The sequence below is a fragment of the Artemia sp. Qi Xiang Cuo genome, chromosome 4 (genome assembly GCF_049724085.1).
Source record: "Artemia sp. Qi Xiang Cuo chromosome 4, ASM4972408v1, whole genome shotgun sequence".
NCBI classification, from domain to species: Eukaryota; Metazoa; Arthropoda; class Branchiopoda; order Anostraca; family Artemiidae; genus Artemia; species Artemia sp. Qi Xiang Cuo.
Window position 1 is genome coordinate 4,992,055 of NC_142797.1, and position 24,896 is coordinate 5,016,950.

At 34.8% G+C, this 24,896-nt stretch overlaps 1 protein-coding gene across 1 annotated transcript in view; it reads left to right on the forward strand.

The window, feature by feature from the left end:
* LOC148952703 (rho GTPase-activating protein 26-like) overlaps positions 1 to 24,896 on the forward strand; it is a 98,864-nt gene that overhangs the window by 11,149 nt on the left and 62,819 nt on the right. Inside the window, exons 2-6 of the mRNA XM_089087369.1 lie at positions 1,256 to 1,413; positions 6,144 to 6,311; positions 8,520 to 8,630; positions 14,833 to 14,937; positions 23,345 to 23,489. Of these exons, the coding sequence (XP_088943495.1) occupies positions 1,256 to 1,413; positions 6,144 to 6,311; positions 8,520 to 8,630; positions 14,833 to 14,937; positions 23,345 to 23,489 (687 nt within the window). The remainder of the gene's footprint in view (positions 1 to 1,255; positions 1,414 to 6,143; positions 6,312 to 8,519; positions 8,631 to 14,832; positions 14,938 to 23,344; positions 23,490 to 24,896) is intronic.

Genomic DNA, 24,896 nt, shown 5'->3' on the forward strand with positions numbered 1-24,896 from the left:
AATGGGTTGGAAGGATGTCGTAAGGAAAGATTTAAGAAAAATAAGAAGTTCTTTGGGACATAAAGAGAGGGGATTTGAATAGATTGGGACGGAGAAGGAGCGTATGTAGCTTTGTTGGGCTCAGGCGGCTTGGTGCTTCCGTGAGTTGTTAGCAGTAGTAGAGCCAACGCCCCCTTGCCTTCTAAAGACCAGAAAATAATTTGCACTTTACTGAAAACAATCCTTATTTCTAGCTATTTTTTTTTATTTCTTATAATATTAAAAAAAAAAAAAAAAAAAAAAAAAAAACACCATCATAACCAAGATTGCTGGCAAAAACAAGTGAATGTGAATTGACAGTTTAATATCTATACTGATTTTCTTTCCTGAAAATTTTATAATCTATTAAACTTAAAAAAAAAGAGAAAATGTTTAAAATGTATTTTGTTTTTAGTAAACTTTCAAATGATGTTCAGGTCTTTAGAAGGCATAGGGGGAATCAGCCCTGTTCCTCTTAGTTTCTGCTCATTTTGGATTTGACTCGTTTATTTGTTGTAGGCTAAGGAGGCTGAGCTCCGGATCATAGCAAGCGGAGTTAAGGTCTTCAGTCTGTATTTGGGAGGACTGAAGGCACAATTGACTGTAGAAAAGCAACAACAGGCCAGCAAAACCAGCTTTTTTCATATCTATCTACAAGGTGTGTTTATGCTATTTGTAAAAGAAAATTCCTGTGCACTGGGAAATGAGCTAAACTAGCCCAGTTGCCAACAGCTGGCAACTTGGGCCTCTGACCATGACATTTTTATCTACTGACCTGACATACTTGGGTCTCTGGCTTCCAATAGTTACTATTGGAAGCGTAATGAGGTAACATCAGCTTATACTCATAAGATAATGTTAATTTTCAAAAGGCTATTACAAGGTCAAATAGAGTCGAATTCGCTTCATATTTCGAAGTAAAACAAATCAGGAACAACCAAGATTGCAAAAATGTCCCCTCCCCCTCCTCAGGAGTGCTTAAGTTCCAAACAGGTGGAGGAAAGCGGCAAAGAGTCTGCTCTTTTGCTGGTCTCTTGTTTGTCATCTGTTATAAATGTTTCATATTTGTCTTTTTTCAGAGATGTCTTGTGTTGGCCATTTCTCATAAATGTGTCTTATTTATCATTTCTTATATATTTTTTTTGAAATAATTTATTTTTTTGTGTAATTTGAAATAATTTTTTTAAATAATTTCTTTTTTTGTGTAATTTCTTTGAAGTACTTGTTTTCTTTTTAGTTTATTCAAAATGTCATAGGAATTTAGGATCAAGCTTACAAAACTTCCAGTTTGAATGTATTGGGACTACACTAACTGATGATGAGCAGATTATATCTTCATCTTTAAAAGAATTTTCAAAGCTCATCAATCTAATTGAAGATGAGAGGGATAGATTGGTAAGATTCCCTTTTTTTTCTTTTTTTTTTTTTTCTTGTAACTACTACCATAGGTGAGAGGGGGGAAGTTCAAGAAATTTCTGCTTTCTCTGCTGCTTAAACCTTGTTTTTATTGATATTTGTTACCTTATTTTTTACCGAGACTTGGTCTTTACAGTCAAAGTAGAACGCACGCTATGTATCTATGGTGAATTTATGAATATTTTGGGAAACAAGTTGGACCATGTGAAGACCTAAAATAAAAAGGTGGTTGGGTTCTTTGAATACCCTTCTCCCCCCCCCCCCTCGGAGCTAAAGTTGACAGTTTATGGATCAGTCTGAAATTGTGGCCTCTGTTTGTTTGAAAAAAAAATGTTAAAAAACAAAACTGGCAAGATTTCAGTTTAGACACACATGAATACGTCTTTCACTGGAAACTGTTGGCAGGAAGGTTGTATATTAACACCAACTATTAACTTATCCTTTAATTCCTCCTATGATCCTATAGGGCTCTCATTTCAAAAAAAATTATTTTTCCTGCATAGAAATAGCAGAATTTTCTCCTTTTTGTTCCTTACAGAGGGCATCACCAAACAAATATTCAGAACTGTTCCAGTTAATCTGTTTGGTCACTTTTAAAAAAATTTTAAACATCAAGACAGTGAGATCATCAACAAATTTTTATCTATTTGAAGAATTCAATATCAATGCTGTCTATCATTGCTAGGAATAAGATTGGGAATTGAAGTTTGAAGGGCTTTTGTAAATTGGTAATGGATCAGAATGTACGTTTAGGTAGTTTACAAAGGAAAGACACAATTATTCTAATTAAATTGGGAATCGACTTGAAATTCACCTAAAAGTTTTTGTGCAAATATATTGCAGTTAATCAAATTAAAAACTTTTTGTAAGTCCACTGCTGTAAGATTGAGCCAGGTACTAGGTATTCAAGTTTCTGAATGGCCCAAGGTCAACATTGGGAATCATGTTTGTATTCAGCCGCCTTGTTAAAAAACTACTATATAATTTTCATAAAAATGGTGGTAAGTGTAAAGGGTCGGACACCATCAAAATTTACTTGTTAGCTTTTTTTCTAAGTTGTAATAAAACCAGGTTTCTAACAATTTGGGAACTTACCAGTAGAGGCAATTTCATTAAAAATTGAGGACAAAGGTTTTGAAGGCATTGTTTGCAAAAAAAAACAAAGGTATTAAGCTTATCACACTTATCTGTCGTGTTGACTTTGGTGATTTCATTAGAAATGTCAATTTTTGAGCAAAATATCCAGTTGTTTTACTATTTAAACAAATTATACGTTTTAAAATTCAAAATGTAGATACTTAAGTTTAAATATAAGGCCACCGATATGCTACTTAATCATAAGCAGCATCAATTTTTTCTATCCAGGAAAGAGGTCGGTGGAAGTTGCCTTTGGATATGTCTGCAAACAGGTTCCCCATCTATTGAGGATGTTCTTCAAAGTGCATTTCATGCTCTTTTTCAATGTTGAATGTATAATGCTCTTTGAAGACTCTCTGAAAGCATTTCTGCTATTATCACACTAAAATTATTCACAGTGAGAATATTTATGCCTATATTTAAGGCCAAAATATTTTCTCAATGGGCATCGCCTATTAATAGTGACCAAATTCACCGACGGAATATAATGCTTACTTACTTGAGACGATACACAATCTGTTTAGACCAGCTTGACATTGGAAATGCTCTGGACCAAACGCTTTCAGTGGGCTCTATCTTCCGTGAGTGGTTGGATAAAGTCCAGCCATGCCTTGTCCCACTTGTGACCTTGAACCCATATTTTTATGGATTCAAGGTTTTACCTCATACCTAACGGCGATATACCAAGGTTTAATCTGGCCCCAGGTTTTTTCGTCTATGATGAAGAAGGGCTGTTATTAGTACCTGGTGTGTCAGGATCTTTTCCATGTGCCTCGTCACTTACCCCAGCAGCTTATAATATCTTTTTTTGATCATGGTTAAAACATCAAGCTTTTGTTTTCATGTTCACCAACGGTCTGTTGCTGGTGCTTTGCTGCAGCCTTGTGCTGCTGATAGCAAGTAGGTTTCTGTGGTGAAGAGTGTCACGCTGGCTTTCTTCCTCTGCCTTGAGGTATCATATCTTACATACATTTAACAAGATTGAACGCATGCATCCATAGTAGATTTTTAGGTCTGCAGTGAGGTTTATTCCCCTTCTACCCCAGTTTAGGTACCAAGCCAGACTAGGCCAAAGATATCCATCAGTGACCCCAAATGCTAGAACTCTTCGATCATTACAACAGGTTCTTCATTCAAGTATATAAAAGTCTTCTCTTTGGTTGAAAGAGGTTTGTCTCGCTAACCTCACTCGCTACTCTCTCTATCGCATTTTTGGCTTTCTGAGCGGAGTCTGCTGATAAAGCAAAGTCTGCAGAGTCAACGTATTCAATGTCAGCAATAGTTTCTTTTTGTACTGAGGTGGCAACACCATCATCTTCCTTCAATCCTCTTTTCATTATCAAATCCATAATATATTTGAAAAGAATGCGTGATGTCGGCCTTTCTTGCCAGACGCCATACTCTATTTTAAAAGCTCCACTAACTCACCAGATATTCGTACATTACACAAGGCATTCTCATAGTGTGCTCTTAGTAGGTATGTTTTGCTGACATCATCTTCGAGCGTCATTTACCACATCAAGAATTGCAATATCGAGCCAAACGCAGTGAGAAAGACTGCAAAGCTCCGTTTCAGTCCGTGAATGAAACGTTGGTGAAGAAGAAGCCGCATGGCAAAGACATGGTCTACACATCCTATTCCAGTGAAGAAACCTTCCTGATTCTCCTTGTCTGTTGATTCTTCTGTATAATATGGTAAAATTAAAGAGCAAAAATATGCATGATTTTCAAACTACTAATCCTTAGTATGCTTTTACTCTTTAGTAATTTCAGTCTATGTGGACCCATTGTACACGTTACCTCGTAAAACATTACCTTGCTAGTTGACTGTTTGTGACTTTGCATAGAATGGTGTAGATGGGGATTTCCAAGAAGGCCGTATCCAGGGCGCGGGGGTTATCCGGTTTGAACCCCCCTCCCCCCCTCCGAAATTTTTGTTTGGCTCGTAAAAACGTAACAAAAATGGACATAAACAAATTTATGTGTTTTTTTTTAGGTTTTTTGTGTACCCCCCCCCCCTAAAAAAAATTAGTAACCCCCCCCCCCCCCCCCCGAACAAAAATCCTGGATGCGCTTCTGATTTCTAAGGAATTGATAAGCAAAACCAGCTTGTTTGTTGGAATACAATTTTCGCTTATTATTGTTTTCTATTTTATAGAAACTAAAATTACCTTCAGCGAGCCCATAAGCTTATTCATTTGTGTTTGGAATAGAATATGTAGCGAATTGCCACCATCCTTCTTTCACGGTTGCAGCGGTTACTGTAACCTAGTAAAGAATGAACCACGTCCTATTGTAAAAAAAAATTAAAAAAAAACTGGCCAGTTAGATAATTAGCTAATGAAAATGAAAATACACTTTTCTTAGAATATTCTTCTAAGATTCATTTTGGACCCCAGACCAATCTTATTTTGAATTTGAGTTTGAAAAACAGCAATTTAAAATAAAAACAAATTGCAAAATCCCTTATTGTATGGTCAGACACCCAGAACACAAAAGTGCACATAATTACGAAACAACAATGACGCTAATATATAAACTTAAATAATGCTAAGACGAAATTTTTTGAGCCTTTTTTTTATTATGGTAAATTTGAAGGTCTTTTCATGCATTGTTAAGCTACAAAAAAAAATTAAAAATCGTAGAAAAAAAATCGATTAAAATAAACTGGTCAGTGAGGGAAAATCGCCATTTGTTTCTGATTCCATAATTGCAACTATTTTCTCGATTAGTCTTAATAGTACAATGTTGTTCGGAAGACAACTTTATGGGAATTTCTTAAGTAATAAACGTTAATTTTCCAAAGGTTGTATGGAATTTTAGTTCCAGAATTTCTATTCGGCTGTGGAAGCACGAGACTTTTTTATTTATAAATTTTTCAGAGTTTTTAGGATACAGGGGTGCATTACATTTTGAACTCAACTTCTTGTAGCCTTGCCGATGATAAACATCGTCAAGTCCTTTAATGGGGTATGATATTTCCAAAGAAAGTTATTTTTAGGCCCGAAAATCTCGATGGCTTTATAGATGTCATATTTTCGCTTAGGCGTCCTTTCAACTCTTGAGGCGTTAAATTGTTATAACTTAATATAGTTATAATGTAACTAAATACATATTTGGCCTGTTTTATTGCTTGTGTTTTTTTCGTATATCTTTATTTTATACGTGTATATGTGTCTTCAAGGAAAAAAAAATCAGAATTTTCTTCTTTTTTTGTGTCTTGTCCTTGTATTATGCCCCCAGTTTGTCTAGTGATATATCTCTTCAACTGAAAATCTGAATTTTCCTTTCTTTTTTTGTGATATCATTAATTTATCTTTTTACATATCTAATCAGACAAAAATCAGAATTTTTTTTTTTATTAGAAAATCAGAATCAACAAAAATTATAATTTTTCCTTTTTTTTGTTCTTATTTTTTTTAGTATGATGACATTAATTTATCTGTGTATATATCTCTTCAACAAGAAGTCAGAATTATTTTCTTTTTTCTCTTTTTTTTGTATTATATCATTAATTTATCTGTGTATATACGGTATCTCTTCAATTAAAAATCATAATTTTCCTTTTTTAGCTTGAGAAGACACTTGAACAGTTTGTTACACCTTTAGAATCATTCCGAAAGAACCAAATTAATAAAGCCAAAGATGCAAAAAAGAGATTTGAGAAACAATCAGTTAAGTTCAATGCCAGTCAAGAGAGAACATTGGGGCTGTCAACCAAGAAACAAGACTTCAAAGAGGTAAGTCAACCTCAATGGGTTAGAATGTTTGCAAATTGTGTTCTGTATGATAGTTTGCTCCTTTCCTTATGTGTTCCGTCTCTCTCTGATGTTTTGGCGGGTCTTTCAAAAGATCATAAGCCTAATTTTTAAACCAATTAGCCTATGGAGAGCTGGATCATTCAGCTGCGAGGATCAATTGTAGGTAGCTGAACTTTATTGGACCTGGATCTTTCGTCTTATTCTATTGAACCTTGGTACGACCAAGCCTGTTTAATGAAAATTGCTTCTCTGTTGATTATACTCATTTGATTGTTTTTATAGCTTCTTGAGCGACCGAGTAGACAGACAAAAAAAATTGTTCTTTTAAGATAACTTAAACCTTTTGTTGAGTGGGGAAAGTATGCACAAATGAAATTTACTGAATTTCAGGATTCTTCTGTTCATTAGAGGAATGAAAGAAAACGAATTTTGAATTCCGTCTTCATGAATCAGACGGGAATATATAGCGACTCTCTATGAAGAATGTTCTCGTATAAAAATGACATTAGGTCGTATTTTCGCTCGCCTATTTTAGCTGAAAAAACTTTTTTTTTTATGTACTAAGGACATTGACATCGAAAAGTTTTGTTCTCTTAACCCATCTCTTCATATCTGAAAACCGGAATTTCTAAGATTCTTCTTTCGGTTGTTTCAAAATTTAGGGCATTATCACATTTTCGTCAATGTTGCCACGTCGAGCCATGGAAATGGATAAGTGAAACTGATTAGTTTAATTTGACGGCGCTTTTCGTCTTTAAAAATTCAAACATTAAATGTGTGTTGACTCCCAAAGACAGCCACCTTCAAAAGAAAGCTATATATTTTTAAATCTTTTTTTCTGGTTTTCGTCCACGTTTCTAATTTCAAAAATTTGGTGGCTGCTACTACCAAAACTACACAATTGCACATGGAGGTCTTCTAAATTTAAACAATCACCTTTCATTTTCACTGTGTTTGGTACTTTTGAAATCAGACTAGCTGAATGGGTGACTTGCATCTTGACCTTAGAAGCTTGCATCTAAGACCTTCAGCTTCTTATTGATTGTCAGCTTTCTGAACGGCTTTGGGGGGCAAGAACTTGGCCTTGACTTAGAAGCCTGCATCTAAGTCCTTCAGCTTCTTATTGATTGTCGGCTTTCTAAACGGATTTGTGGGCAAAAACTTGACCTTGACTTAGAAGCTTGCATCTAAGCCGTTCAGCTTATTCTTGATTGTCAGCTTTCTAAACGGATTTGTGGGCAAAAACTTGACCTTGACTTAGAAGCTTGCATCTAAGCCCTTCAGCTTATTATTGATTGTCATCTTTCTAAACGGATTTAAATGTTGTCGTGCATGTTGTCGTGAATTTTCTTTCTTTTATATATTTTGGTTTTGCTGAGGACGGCCCTTAGACATAGGGAGAAATATTCATTCAAATTATCTTCACTGTCTCATGAAAAGATTTCCCTCTTGTTCTTGTTGTTTTTGATGTTCGAAACGAATTTGTTGGCAAAAACTTGAGCTTGACTTAGAAGCTGGCATCTAAGCCCTTTAGCTTCTTATTGTCAGCTTTCTAAACGGATTCGTGGGAAAAATCGAGCAAGTGATACAAAATTTTTACCATGAGTCACAAGCAGGCAATCAGGTATTGTTGTTGCTAGCTCAGGGTTTGATGACTCTTATGTGCACAGAGTCGAATTGAAATCAAACATCAAGGTAGAACTGGTATTAGAATTGAAATCGGGAAAAAAAGACTAATTAATTGCAAACTCGAAGGCGTACCAGGCTGAATAGACAATGAAATAAAAAACTATCCGAACAATTTTTGAATTTTCATCGAATTCAATGAAAGCTGAGCTTGAAAGCAGTGAAAACCAAGCAAAGAAAGGTAAAGTAGAAGATATGGTGTTTTGACTGTGGAAATCACCTGAAAAGCTTTCTTATTAATCTCAAGCGAATCTCAGAAGTAAAAGTAGGCTTAATCTCACGTAACTAAATTAGTTCTCAAGTTTTGAGATTATAAAATGCATATCTATTATAATTTTCATTGAGTTGGGATGGTTCGGGAAATGCTTTGAGGTTGAATGACTAATTAACCCTATCTAATATATTATGTATTTATATATAGTATGTATTAATATTAATATATAATATATGTATTAATATTAGTATTAATATAGTACGTATTAGTATGTATTTCTGTTTTAGGCTGATGCACTACTGGAATTCGAGCAGAAAGCATTCGTGCAAACTTCTTTGGAATACGTTTTTTGCTTACAAGAGGTACATGAGAGGAAAAAATTTGAATTTGTTGAAACGGTATGTTTATTTTGTCGTAAAAAAGTGGTGCCCCTGAAACATTATTCCTTTTATTGATTCTCTTAACTATTTTAACTCCCTCAACTCTCTTTACTCCTTTAGTTACAAGGCCTCACCAAAAGTAATGTATTTGAGGGAAAGGCTGATTTTGAGGATAGTTTTTCAAGATGATGGCTAGAATTGCTGCGGGAGAGGGTCATATAACTATTAGAGAGGGTGAGGGTATATATAGGAGAGGGTCATATAACTAGGTCATATAACTATGGCCCATTAATGTAGTTCCATAAAGCTTGTTCCAACGTTTCCCCTGTTTACTATTTTGCTTATGTCGCCTTGTATTCCAGGGGAATTTTTCAATTTTTCATTATTAGTTACTATCTCACTTTTCCCAATTCTTTGCCAACGTTTGCCATTTTATTTAGGTCGTCTTGTCTTCAAGGTTACCACCTTCAGTTTGTTCTAATTAGTTGTTAGCGTTCTCGTTTTTTCTTCTTTACAAGACTCCTTGGAATCCATGACCTGATCTTGAGCCTAATTGAATGAGTAATTTATTATCAAAATTGTTTATTTCAAAACTAATAATGTGCTTAGTCTCGTACTTTTGTTGGATTGTCTTCTTCCAAGCTCTTGTTTATTTCTTTGTACAATAAAAGCTACCAGTTTCTCAGTTGTAGTTTAGTTTTCGTCACGCCTTCTATTTTTCGTGATCCTCTGGGAGGGGGTCAAAATCTAAAAATGACTAACGGGTTGTTGGATGTTGATTTTAACATATCCAGGAATTTGAAGGTGGTGGGGTTGGGATGCAGTTAAATTACTCTGAAATCCATTAAGAAGTAGTTTTCTGAATGTAATGAGGTAGAAGTTTTCTAACTATACTATTTAGGTTAGAATAGGGTATAAACTGAATGGACCAATGTATAATACAGAACAGAAATCAGATAAAAAAAGAAGTATATCATTCAATTCCGCAATCAATGTTTTTCCAAATGCAATAATCATTCCTATTGTAATTGCATCTTAGTTTTTTATTTTATTTTTAAGAAGGCACAATTTAGTTTTTAGGATAAAATTTAGAGATGCCACGCCTCCTTGCAGCTTAAAAATTTAGCTTCTCCTTACTATCTGGTAATCTTTTTAAAATTGTATAATTCATTTTACGTCTATGTGTGTCCTGGTTCCTCCTCGCCCTTGGTGCATTCTTAGAGGGAGATGGAGACCAAGATCTGTATTTCAGGTTTACCTTCTGTTTGTATATTGCTGAGTATCCATATCTTTGGATTTTTCTCAGTCCTAACGTTTTAGTGTCTCATCGTAAGATAAAGGTGTTGCTATTGTTTGGTAGCTGAGATTCAACTTTATCCATCTACTGAATTGCAGTTTTTTAAATTTGCTTTGTTTTGTTTTCGTTTTTTTTTTTTTTTTTTTTTTTTTTTGAAAATACGCCGAGAATACGTCGGAAATATGCCAAATACAAAAATTTCTTAATTTATTACTCTAAGAAAGAGGCAAAGTAAAACCATAATTAGGATTCAGTGAATGAATGTGAAACTATTTAGTCCAGTGCTATAAATATCTTCTACCTTCCGTAAAAGTTACAACTATAGGCTTGTCGCAAAGTCGCATGTTTCATAGGGAACATGAACTTTAAACTTGGATATAAATCTAATATATTTTAAAATACACCTTTAATTAATTTCAAGGGATCACCATAAACATTTATTGAAGAAGAATATTTATTTTATTTGCCCAGAGATAATCAAGGAAAGGTTTTGTCCTATTCTTCTTCTTCTTTTTTTGAAAAGCTGTTTTTTACCACTGCCCGCCACTTACGTGCTGAGATATGTATTTGTTAGATCATGTTATACTGCCAAAGAATTATTTTCCTGTTCTTCCTTTTAAGTTTCTCGGTGATGTCAATCAAATTCTAAAGACAATGTAATGTGTTTTGGACTTATGCTCTGAAAATATAAAAACATGAATATTATATTAGGCTATGGTATTGTTATTGTTAGGTATTTTATACAGTGTCCGGAAGTATTTGCTTTTTTGTGCCATGGGCCTAAGTGGTTTTTACAGCAGTAAATATCTATCTATACTTTTCCCATCTTCCTCTGCTTTCCACATTTTTCTCATGTTCATCTCCACTGCCCAGAGATTCTCCTTTATTTTATAGCTAGTGTATAAAATGAAATTCGCTATACCATAATTTTGTATAAAGATTAACGGAAACTTGCGAAGCCCTATTTTTTTTCCTTTTTTTGTCGTTTGTAATCTCATTAAATTTAAACCACAAAAAACAAAATTTATTTTGTGGTCATTTTACAATTAGGTATGTGACACGGTATGTAATTGTGGTCTAAGGATAAGTTTCGCCCATTCACACTTAACATCGCTTGAATTTTTTAATTTCTTAGGGGGGGGGCGGGGTTAAAAAGCTATTTCCTATGATGGTTTGCTATTGTCATTATTATATTAATTTTGTTTCTACAAGTTTCATTCTTCCTTGCAATGAATTTCTTAACATCGTTTTTGCACCGTTCGCTGTTTTGACGAATCCCATCATTCTCCCGTCTCCTCAGGTGCTTAATTTCATGAAAGTGCAGGAGGAGGGTATGGATTTTATTTTATGCGACAATAAATATAAATGTGATATACAAATATTCTAGCTTTTAGAAAGCATAGGTTTAGAACCCTAGTCAGGTTAAGTTCTGCTCGTTTTGAGTTTGACTTATTTTAATTTCTGTTAGATATGGGTTTCATTTATTTATAGATACTGATTTGTGGTAGTTGTATGCTTGGCAGATTATTTGATTCTATTTTTTTCATTTTTGGCTTAATGGAGTCCTTTACTTTTTTTTTAAAAACTAATTTTATGTAAAAAAGTTTTTTTGATTAATTTTTGTTCGTTTTATGTTGACATCGTCTTTTTCGTAGAGAAAGACTGAGCCTCTTCTGAAGTTAAACAACCGTCCTTTCCATAAGAACATTAAATACCCCTGGGCATAACTTACAACCCTTGCCCCTAATCTCTGAGGTTTGTTTCAACCCCAAAATCCTTGTTATATGATATTTAGACTATTTTGAATAGAATGGCCATCTCAAAATTTCTATTAGACGCATTTCGGGACAAAACGACGTGTTTAGGGTGGAGGGGGTAGCTGCCCTCTGATCATATTGACTCTTAAAAATAACACTAGAGCGTCTGATTACCAATCCAATGAGCCCCCTCCGAAGTGTATATAACCACACTTTCTTTAAAAACCCTATATGTCCCCAGGGCATAACTTACAACCCTTGCCCTTAGGGCTGGGGGATTTGTTATTCTCAAAGACATAATTTCCAGACCTTTCTGATGGGCTGAATAGAAGGCTATATCAAAATTTGCACTCTGATCACGTTCGACTAATAAAAACGCCACTAGTCTCTCAATTTCCAATCGAATGACCCCTTTTGAAGCAGCTACGACAAAACTTTCTATAAAAACCTTATATGGCACAAGGGCATACCTTACAACCTTTGTGCTGGGGGCTGTTGGGGGGGGTGTTCATCCTCAAAGACATAATTTCCATACCTTTCAACTACGTTGAACAAAATGGCCGAATCAAATTGTGATCGGAAATTTTGAGGGAAAATCCGGGTAGTGGGGGGGGATTCTCCCTTTGATTGCTTTTGATAACTAAAAAGGGTAATAACCGACACTATCTCCGAACGAATGAGCCCTTTTTGAAGTTTTTACGGCAACGCTTTCTATAAAAACATATGTCCCCAGTGCATAACTTACAACCTTAGCCCTGAAGGCTGGGGGGTTGTCATACTCAAAAACATAATTTCTGGGCTCTTCAACTACGTTCAACAAAATGGCTATATCAAAATGTTGATCAGAAGTGTTTGGGAAAATAATGGGCACGGGGGGGGGGCATTCGCCCTCTGATCACTTTTGACTATTAACAAGGGCACCAGCCCTCTCAATTCACAATTGAATAAGTCCTTTTTGAAGTTTCTACGACAACGCTGGAAAAGACCTAATTTCCAGAACTTTCAACTACGTTGAAAAAAATCTCTATCTCAAAATTTTGATTGGATGTTTTTGGGGAAATGGTGGACGTCAGAGGGGCCTTAGTTGTCATCACTTAGTTGTCAAAAAGTTCTAATCACTTTTGACTATTAGAAAGGTTCGAACACTGGAATGTTTTATTTTAGTTATGCTGACTGTAACGTGTTTTATTTAAATTATATTAAAAAATAAACATGCCCAAAATAACCATGAGGAGACTTATTTTGGAGACTTAGTTGCCCTCCAATCACTTTCGACTATTAAAAAGGGCACTAGCCCTTTGAATTTCCAATCGAATTAGCCCTTTTTCAAGTTTCTAAAACAAAGATTTCAATAAAAACCTTGTTTGCCCCCAGGGCATAACCTACAACCTTAGCCCTGAGGGCTCTAGGGGAGTTCATCCTCAAACACCTAATTAGCCAGAACGCTATCTATAAAAACCTTATATAACCCCAGGGCATAACTTACAACCTGTTCTCTGGGGGGGTTTTCATCCTCAAATACATAATTTCTAGAACTTTGAACTACGTTGAACAAAATCGCTGTCTCTAAACTTTGACTGAATGTGTTTGGAGAAATGGTGGGCCTGAGAGGGGGTTAGTTGCTCTCCATTCAATTTCGACTATTAAAAAGGGCACTAGCCCTTTCAATTTCTAATCAAATTAGCACTTTTTGAAGTTTCTACGATAAAACTTTCTATAAAAGCCTTATATGCCTCCAGGGCATAGCTTACAACCCTTGCCCTTAGGACTGTGGGGGAGGGGAGAGTTGTCATCCTCAAATATCTCAAAACTTTTATTGAATGTGTTTGGGCAAATGGTGGCCGTGAGCGGGGGCTTAGTTGTTCTTCAATCCCTTTCGACCGTTAAAAAAGGCCAATCGAAAGAGCCCTTTTTGTAGTTTCTACGACAACTCTTTCTCTAAAAACCTCATATGCCCTCAGGGCATAACCTACAGCCCCTGCCCTGAGGGCTTTGGGGGGGGGGGGGTCATCCTCGAAAACCTAATTTCCAGAACTTTCAACTACATTGAAAAAAAATTTGGCTATCTCAAAATTTTGATTTTATGTGTTTGGGGAAATGGTCGGCGTGAGAGGGGGGTTAGTTGAACTCCAATTATTTTCGACTATTAAAAAGGTCACAAGCCATTTCAATTTCCAGTCGAATAAGCCCTTTTTGAAGTTTCTACGAATTTCTATAAAAACCTTATATGCCCCCAGGGTATAACTTACAACCCTTGCCCTGAGGGCTCTGGGGGGGGGTTGTCATCCTTAAAGACCTAATTTCCAAAACTTTCAACTACGTTGAACAAAATAGCTATCTAAAAATTTTGATTGGATGTGTTTGGGGAATAGGTGGGCGTGAGAGGGGAGTTAGTTGCCGTCCAATCACTTTCGACTTAAAAAGGGCACTAGCCCTTTGAATTTCCAATTGAATTAGCCATTTTTGAAGTTTCTACAACAAAGATTTCTGTAAAAACCTTATATGCCCCCAGGGCATAACTTACAACCCTTGCCCTGAGGGCCGTAGGGGGAGTATACTCCTCAAAAACATAATTTTTGTCTGGAAATCAACTACGTTGAACAAAATGGCTATCTCAAAATTTTGATTGGGTGTGTTTGGGGAAAAGGTGGGCTTGGAAGGGGTGTTAGTATCCTTCCAATTACTTTCGACTGTTAAAAGGGGCACTAGCCATTTCCAATTAGGCAGCGCTACTGCGCTGCCTATGATATTCTAGTTTCAGTTTGAGGTACGGATTATTTTTTTTTAATTATCTTAATCAGTCATCCGGAGAACCACAAAAAATCATTATTAATAAGTGATTCCTACGATTCCCTAAATGGCCAAAGTTGTCGTAGAGATTCAAATGTTTTCTTTTACTGGCTCTCCAAGAGATTGGAGTATTATTTTTTATCTTTCTGTCCTCCGAGGTCAACCAAGTCGAAATTCTTGCTTTAGAGAAAGAGCGCTAACTTTAACAGGATTATACAAGTCTCTAGGAGACTGGAAAACCAGAAAAGAGACAGGATTGCCGCTTTTTATGGAATTATATTCTCCAAAGTATTGGACGTTGATGGGCTATGTAAAATCACTGTATATTAGAGGCCGTGGCTATATGATGTCTAATTTTACGTACCTGTCTTTTCAGCTAATCCACCTGATATCATCATTTTTGACATTTTACCACATGGGTCATGAAGTAGCCAAAGACTTTAAGCCGTATATGACTGATCTACAGATAAGAGTTCAAAGGGTAAGTTATTCTCATGAAATACGGAAAAAAAATTAAATTTCCACTTGTCGGTTCATTGCTGGTCAACTGTAGTGTGGTTTTTCGTCATAAGTCCTGTCTTAGCTGCAAAAAAACTGCGTGTTGCGAAAAACCAATGGAAAGTGAAGTCGGCTTATAAGACAGGCTTGTGAAAATTATACCGGCCAATCGTGAATAACGAGTGAAAAAGCAAGCTATTTAAAAATTGATCACGCTTCCATTGATGTAATCCATTCTTACGTATAAACCAATTTTAATTGGTCTCAGTCATTTTCATGCAAGGTTTTCAAAAATACTATTAGTTTCTTGAAATAAATGATATAACATGAAAAAACGAAGTCAAAATTGAAGTTTTATTAAAGTCACTAACATAATAATTTGAATTTAACGCCAAAAACCATGCCAGGACCACTTCCCACTAGCGGGTTGGATTCGTTTTCCAAGTCTAGCCAATTCTTGTCTTGCGAATAAGGATCTGGCAGCTTTCCACTAGTCGAGAATAATGGAAACAAGCTTCGAAAAGCTAAGCCGGCTAAATTTTCCTGCTCGCGAAAACAGGTCTTATTACTGTTTTTCAAGTTCTGTTTAGAGTAATGTGAACACCCATTTAGAAAGTCACCGAAGCTTTTGGAAGTCGTGTATGTCAAATCCCACAAATAGGATATTTTCTATAACAAATTTAAAGGTCAGAGGCTTTAATTTCTGTTGACCAACTGTTTTATGATGCTGCATTTTTTTTTTTTTTTTTTTTTTTTTTTTCAGGAGCATAATTTTATTTAAACAAAAATTAAAAAAAAAAAACGCCAAGGAATCTTTCGGTTCGTTAGGCCAACTCTAACTTCCAACACATAATTCAATATAAATAAACAAAAACAAAACATTATCCCCCGCCGACGGGCAAACAAAACAACACAACTAAAAATTCCATTATGGCACTACTAAAAAAATCAAAAAAAAATAAAAAAATCAAACAAACTGATAAATATTGTTACAAAAATCCCTCAATTTTCCCCGGAAAATACTTCGGTCATGCTCACGCACAACCCCAATTGGTAAATGACTCCAGGAGCTCGGCAAAACATGCCGAGCAGAGAACTGTGACCGGGTTGTTTCACACTGCGGCCGCCGAAAAGCATCTGCATTTCTTGTATTATACTTGTGAAGATCCACACCAGTTATAAACATGCCATTAAAACATTCTGAGATAAAGTTATTAATAATATCAAACATTAGCATAGATCGATAGAAAAGGAATATACCTGCTAGAGGAAGAATATTCCGTTTCAAATACACATTTCTCACTGAATCTCTCGGTCCATAATTTGCTAAAATCCTAATGGCAGAATTCTGCAAAGCTCTAAGTCGTTTCAGATGGGATTGAAAAGTCGAAGACCATACCGAACAGCAATATAAAAGGTAACAATGGACAAGTGAAAAATACAAAAGTCAAGGACAATTTTCGGACAAATGTGCTTCAATTTCCTAATAATTCCAACATTACGGGCAATTTTAGATGTTATACAATTTATATGATCTGAAAAACTAAGCGTCTCATCTCCAATAAAGCCTAAATACCTAGTCGAATGTACTCTGTTAATAAATGAATTCCCACACCGCAACTTATCTATCCAAGGATAATACTTTTTAGAACGAGCAAACAAAACAAAATTAGACTTCTTAAAATTTATTTTCAGCTTATTCAACCTAGTCCACTTTTCAATCAAACTTATATCATGTTCAACTGCTCGGATCAACTCTTTTTCAGTTCTTGCGCATATCGTTAAATTATTATCATCAGCAAATAAAACTAACGCTTTTACAGGGATCGCATTTGGGTCTCCACTGTTTATTGAATCAACAATATTAGATAAAACTCCACATAGATCATTAATATAAACAGCAAATAATAGTGGACCAAGGGGAGATCCCTGTGGGACTCCAGACTCAACATCATTCACATGTAGCTTGTTTTCCATCATTCAAATATAATTTTCTATCACTTAGGTAAGACTCCAACAGATTCAGAGCTCTTCCTCTTATACCGGCATTATATAATTTACACAATAGAATTTCATGGTCCACAGAATTGAACGCTTTTAAAATATCTAAAAATACAGTTATGACTTTAAGATGTTTATCAAGACCATCATTAACCAACGTTGTAAGAAACTGAACTGCATGCTCTGTAGAATGTTTTTTTCTTAAACCAAATTGGTTCTTAAAGAAAAATCCTTTCTTCTCTACAAATGTCTCAATCCTTAGGCATAATATCTTCTCCATTATTCTAGCTATAGTCGGAAGCAATGATATTGGTCTATAGTTACTAGGATCTTCTCGGTCACCTGACTTAAAAATTGGCACTATTTTTGCAGTTTTGAACGGCTGAGGGAAGATTCCATCCTTAAAACACCCATTAATATGTTCGACAAGTTGATCCTTAATAACTGGAAAAATTTCTTTCAGGACGCGGAGGGATAGAAAATCTGATCCAGCAATCATTCTTTATTCCAGAAATCACTGTTAACACTTCACTTTCATTTGTCTTTTGCAGCCACATACTTTTTTTACTAGCTGGCCCAATATACTGGTGAAACGACCCTTCGTTTTGATGTATACTTACTGACTGCCTAATTTCATTACCTGCTTTAGAAAAATGATCGGCCAGTTTTTCATTAAAATCTGCCTGGTATTGTTCACTTCCACATGGCTTCTTGTCAATTCCTCCAATTATCGACCGAATAACTTTCCAAGTCTTCAAAGAGCTATCTCTACACGAATCAAACATTTTCGAGTAATAATCCTTTTTTGCTTTTCTTTACAATTTATTGAGCGCGTTATTATAATTCTTATAAATATTTCGGTCTAATTCTCGGTCAGTAATTTTACTAACCTTATACTATGCTTGCCTTGTCTTGATGCTAGCCAAAAGACTGCGGGATATCCATGGCTTTTTTGCACTTCTTTCATTTTTTTTCTTTATAGTTATCTTAATACACACTTCATTGATCAAATTTGTAACTTTTTCATACCACAGTGCAAACCTGTCACCATAATTCGCGCATTCACTTAAACGATTCCAATCACATTCCTCAAGTCGCTTTTTCGTTTCATTAATACTTGATTTATCAAAATAAGAGTATTGTCTATTTCTATTCTCAGGATCAATATGCATGTCTTTTTCAATATCTATACATACCATAATTGAACAGTGATCGGAAACATCATTTGAGATTACAATTGGGCTATCATATTTAACACTCGAAAAAATGTTGTTTATCAAAGTTTCAGACGTCTCAGTAATACAAGTACAAACATCAATAACTGGGTGAAGATTAAAACTAAACATAAGATTACAAAAATTATTACGAACCACATTTTCCCTATTCTTCATTTCAATATTAAAATCACCCATCACAAAACAATGGGCCAAAGATGGTAGTTGCATCAGCTGCGACTCCATATAATACATAAATTGTTGTAACAAACTTGAAGGAGTTCTATATACACTTACTACGTAAAATGTGTCCTTATTGATATCAACCAGCAAAACCATATTCTCAAATACCATTTCAAAAGATACTGATAAATCTTCTCTTACCTAAGAAGTAAGGCTTGATTTTACATACGCTGCAAGCCCACCATGTTCACGTATTATTATATTCCTCCTATAAAATGAGTAAACATTAATATCAAGTAGCAAGTCATTACGATCATTAAGCCAAGTCTCAGTCAACCCAACAATATTTATATCACTCACACTATCGCACAACTCAGAAATGTACCTAAAACTACTATTTAACTCTCGACAATTCAAATGCATCAACATAGGTCTCCCAGGGTTATTAGGTGAAAATATATCAATGGGGAAAGCATACCTCGCTGGTGGTCCCAGTCTCATACTTCACATATCATCACCATCCTGGAGCACCCTATCAACCTCTTCATAAAAGTTTACCCTATTATTTTCTATTAGTGCCAAGTTTTCATTAATCCCTATCTTACCATAATAACCATATACTGTAAAGCCCGTCGGCGAAATTTCACTATATGAACCATCAAAAACTCGAACACTAATATAAATAAAACTAAGAAACACCCCTGGATCACTTTTCCATGTTTTTTCCTTTTTCATTACTATCATTATCCTTTTTTAGCACCTAACCTAGCTAATTATAACACAACGAATAAATATAATAATAATGAACATTAATAATTATTACATCCATCACATATACTAAAACTAAGAAAAAAAAAATCTTTAGCATTTCCCCATTAAAAGCTATGAACCTGAGAAAATTTGCCTGATTATCAAAAAAGGGAAAAAACGCCCAAAAATCTGAAATAAATTAATGAAAACAAGGAAATTCACAATTTCCCATTGGAAACAATGTCAACATAATTCTAACACTTCGCCCATCATTTCCTCTTCTCTGCATTTATTCATTCGCCACTAATAGGGAACTAAGACATCATAGAGAGACACTTTAGGGCTCAATTGAAAAGAAATCACTACATCCAGTGTCTTTTATAAGTAATATATACATATATATATATATATATATATATATATATATATATATATATATATATATATATATATATATATATTATATCACCAACTACTGAATCAAAAAAAAGGGGGGCCCCAGAAATCAGGCAACGAAATCAGACAAATAAGAAATTATAACACAACAACTAAATGAAATAATAACGAAAATAAACACTTATTATTACCATCTCATAAATTAAAACTAAGAAAAATAACTTATAACCTCATATGATAACCACGACAATAAATAAATAACAAAAATAATAATAAATAAAAAAACAACCATCTTCATTTTTCACAACACAATTCAATTTTTTTTATTTTTTTCCAAGCCTCCCTTGATGGACTCCACTTGTGCATACTTTCATAATGCATAGGCTATTCTGGTATTTGAACATTTCTACTGTTGATCACTATATTGCTTAGAAAATTGTCTGGGATCTGTTCCATCGTATACTTATCCACAGCGGCATTTGCATGACGTCGAATGCACAACAGAGGTGGTACCGACTTTGTAACCCAAATGTCCACTTCGCGAAGTTGGCAGTCGTTAATTTTCTATCTAAGTGCCAGTAATTTCTGACAAGTTTCTCTAACCGAAAGGGGCATATTATCCGTCAAATATATATTTGAAAAGCTCATGAAAGCTTTTCTGTTTAGTTTTTTAGCGTTCTTCGAGAAAGCCAGTCAAGTCTTTATACTATGCATCTCAATCTTGATAAAATTTCTCTCTTTTCCATAGCCCAAAACTGAGAAATTACAGTTTTGCCCATATTCTAAACCGTCTTTAACAACCTTCTCCAACACATTTTTAGCTGATTCCACATCGTTCGACGAAACATTCCATAAAATCACGTTCTTGCGAGTTTCTTTACTTTCTACTCGCTGGAGATTATGATTAACTGTAAACAACTTGTTTGTTAACCTCACAGTTTCATTAGCCAAAACTGAAATTTGCACCTTTAGATTTGACGCCTCATCTTCTATGGCGGAAATTTGCTGCTTTAATTCGGCAACTTCCTTATTTGAATCCGTTACAGCTTTTTCCACTTCCGGTAATGGGTTTTCCACTGTTTTCATACTGTCAATTAGACCTTGCAGAACAGTTAAGTTGTCCTTTACTGTTGCTAAAATAATAGCTATGTTGTCAGCTAACGATTTGATTGACAATTCTTCAACCGATGTTCCTGAAGAAACATTTGAGATGTTTGAACTGTCAAGTTCTTGTTTCTTCTTTCGTTTTTTTGTCATCTTCAATGAAACCTTGCCAAAAAATTTATAGTATACAAAAGAATGTGCTCACCTTGAGAGCTCCTTATTTTACCCACGTGGAGCAAAACGTGCAATTTGCTTAATCGGCCGTTAATTAAGCCACGGCAAACAGCTTAAATCCCGAACATTTTGTAAAATTCAGCTCCGAATTTGCCAATTCTCTCCAGATAAACGATTATCCTGCTGTTATTATCCGCAAAAAAATTTTCATGAACACTTGAAATCACGCAATAGCTAGTTTAGAATGCAATCGAAACTACCTGTATGAATGCATTCAGGTAAATTTAATTTTGTAACAATGAAATCACTATCTGAATAGTTCAAATTATAATCCTTTTTAAACTGGTTTAGCTCTTCACACTTTGAACTCTGAAAGTGAACTGATGACATTCCCTGTGATATGTATGCTAAACATCCTCGGAGGGGGGTGGGCTAATTGATAATCTTGGGTGGGGGGCTACTTCTTCAAGTTGGAGTAATTTTAAACACCTGGACATGGTACACCAGTGTTTTTGAGTATGGTAAATTTTTGTCTTGGGTTCTTTTAATTTTACGGGTATTTAAATTTTCCAAGTAATGTTCATAAAGCATCCCTTGGGCTGTCATGGGCCATTTAGGGTTCTAAAGCAAAGGCAGATTTTTATTGTCCCTAAATCAATATTGGTCCCAAAACGTATAGTTTGTCTATAACGTATAGAATATGTAACGTATAGTTTGTCTATAACGTATAGAGCACGTAACGTATAGTTTGTTTATAACTTATAGAGCATGTAACGTATAGTTTGTCTATAATGTATATACTAAACGTATAGTTTAGAGCAAGTGTGGTCGTGATTACTGGGCGTTTAAATACAAGAGCAAGCGTCATGTTGGCTAGACAACCTTTGTCAATAGAAACCCAAGCTCTAAAAGCCCCAACTCTAAAATGGCAATGGACCACGTTCATCTGTCATGACTAAATTATTCTAATTTCAAAACTTGGTGTACGCCAATATGGAGGAACTGTATTAACAGTAAGAATTTATCTATAATATTTGACAAAAGAACAACAAGGAGAAGTAGAATAAAGAAATGTAAAGAAAAGTAAAGAAATGTAAATAAAAGAAACTGCATCCTCTGTGACTTTGCATGCCAAATATCCTGGAAACGGGGGGGGGACTAATTGAAAGTCCGGGGTGAGTGGACTACTTCTAGGTACACCAAAGCGTTTGGTCTTGGTAATTTTTTGTCTTGGGATCCTTTTAATTTTACGGACATTTACATTGTCAATGTAATATAAATATGGCAGTGTTCTGCGCTTTACGAAAAACAAAGTATATTTCAAAAGTTTTTCTTTTGCGGTTATAACTTTGAAAAATCAAAATTCTCTGTTTAATAGAATCTAGAATTCCCGAGATTTCGTGGTATTAATTTCGCTATATGTTTTACTTCCAGTTTCCAGGATTCCCAGGCTTTCCAGTCTTCCAGATTTTATTTTCTATTTTCCGTCGATGTTTAAAAAAAATTATACCACAAACCACACTGTTCGAAATGCATAAAGTTTTTAACAAAATGTAAATGACGTAATAGTCTTCACAAGGTTTATCGGAGGTGGAGGCAGTAATCCTACTGCTGTTTCCACTAATTTCTGTTCGTTTTAAGTTTGACTTGATTATTCGTTTTAATGCCTTATTGTTTTAGGATTTATTTATTCATCTACATAAGTATGTGTTATGTTTATTTCTAATGAGATTATTTATCTAATCTGTTCGTCTTGGGTTTTATTTATTCAGTAATAGTAATTTCTGGCTTTTTTTAATTTTTAATCACTATTGAACTTTATATCTATAGATATAATGGATGTTTTTTTCCTCTGTACCAATTGGATCTGGATCTGCTACCTTTTTTAAAGTTGTAAATATATATTAAACCTTTTACTGGAATTCTTACCAAAATTTAGTTGTTAAGTTTTGAATTTGTTGAAGTTCTAGAAATCTTACTTTTAACCTGTCATGGGCTTGAGGATGTCACGGTTGCAGCGATCTGGTGAGGAAAAAACAACGGCCCATAGTAACCAAAAACTTAAAAACATGTTTAAAGAAAAAGCTGTCTAGAGAGAAAATTTTTTTTATTTCTAGCTGATTCAAGGATGGTAACTATTATTTCGATTAGTCTTAATAGTAACAGTTTTGTTGCGAATACAAATTTATGGGAATTTCGAAAACAAGCCTGAAATTCCTCGTAAATAGCGTCGGACCGAAAAGAAAAATTCACCATGGGAATCGTCATTGCTGAAAACTATACAGGGAACCTAAAGCCCCCACCCCCACCTTGAATAATAGGGGGAATCACTTTTTTGCATCGGTAGCACTGATGTGTTCTTTTTATTTTCTTCTTCTTCTTTTTTTTCCCTGGTCTTCACCGCCTACAGGTCACTGGAACCGTATAGAGAGTTGTTTAAGGGCTCATTTGAAAGGAAGTTGCAATATCTAGTTTTGCACAATAATTTGTCTACACATCTTAGTAACTTTGGGAACATCTTTAAGAAAATATTGTTACATAAATTGTTTAATCAAGTTTTTTTTAAAGACACGTGAAAACTTTGATGCCACCTATAGTGAAGCACAGTTGTTAATGAGGCGCACCCTTGAAATTCGACAAACAAAGCTCACTGAACCATCAAGTTTCAACAAAACAGGAAGTCGAGAAGGATATTTGTACCTGCTTGATAAAAGTAAGTAATATTTTCATATCAATAATAATAATATACCGGAAGTCGAAAGTGCTATCTAAACAGGAACTCGAGAGGGCTATTTCTACCTGCTTGATAAAACTAATACTAATATAAATCATATATGGGAAGTCGAGAGGGCTATTTAAACAGGAACTTGCGAGGGCTATGGGTACCTGCTTGTTAAAACTAATTAATATTTTCATACCAATAATAATATACCAGAAGTCGAAAGGGCTATTTAAACAGGAACTCGAGGGGCAATTTTTACCTGCTTGATAAAACTAATACTAATATAAATCATATACGGGAAGTTGAGAGGGCTATTTAAACAGGAAGTCGCGAGGGCTATTTTTACCTGCTTGATAAAAGTAAGTAATATTTTCATACCAATAATAATATATACCGGAAGTCAAAAGGGCTATCTAAACAGGAATTGGAGAGGGCTATTTCTACCTGCTTGATAAAACTAATTAATATTTTCATACTAATATAGATCATATACGGGAAGTCGAGAGGGCTATTTAAACAGGAATTCGGGAGGGCTATTTCTACCTGCTTCATAAAACTAATACTAATATAAATCATACATGGGAAGTCGAAAGGGCTATTTAAGCAGGAAGTCGAGAGGGCTATTTGTACCTGCTTGTTAAAACTAATTAATATTTTCATACCAATAATAGTATACCGGAAGTCTAAAGCGCTATTTAAACAGGAATTCGAGAGGGCTATTTCTATTTGCTTGATAAAACTAATACTAATATAAATCATATATGGGAAGTCGAGAGGGCTATTTAAACAGGAAGTCGCGAGGGGTATGGGTACCTGCTTGTTAAAACTAATTAATATTTTCATACCAATAATAATATACCGGAAGTCAAAAGGGCTATCTAAACAGGAATCTGAGAGGGCTATTTTTACCTGCTTGATAAAACTAATACTAAAATAAATCATATATGGGAAGTCGAGAGGGCTATTTAAACAGGAAGTCGCGAGGGCTATGGGCACCTGCTTGATAAAAGTAAGTTATTGTTTTCACTCCAATGATAATAATATTTTACTTCAGAGCTTTTAAGCCGTAGACAAAAAAATGCACATTTTTAACACTAAAAGAGGTAGCATACATGAGTCAAAGCAAAAATCACTACCATCCCTTATTTCTATGGCTATCTGCCTAAGTTCTACCCTAGGATGGATGGATGGATGATAGACAATATCTAACAACAAGTGAAAGTGACATCATTGTTATACAATCCTGTAAAAGGCTTATGCCATCTTTGCCTCTCACTCAGACTACATGTCTTGGCTTTGTCCTCAAATAATTAAAAAAAACTTTCCGAAAAATAAGTTTTTCAAAGAAAAGTAAAGGCCATTTTAAACTTAAGCTCAGGAGATACAAATACCTGTTAT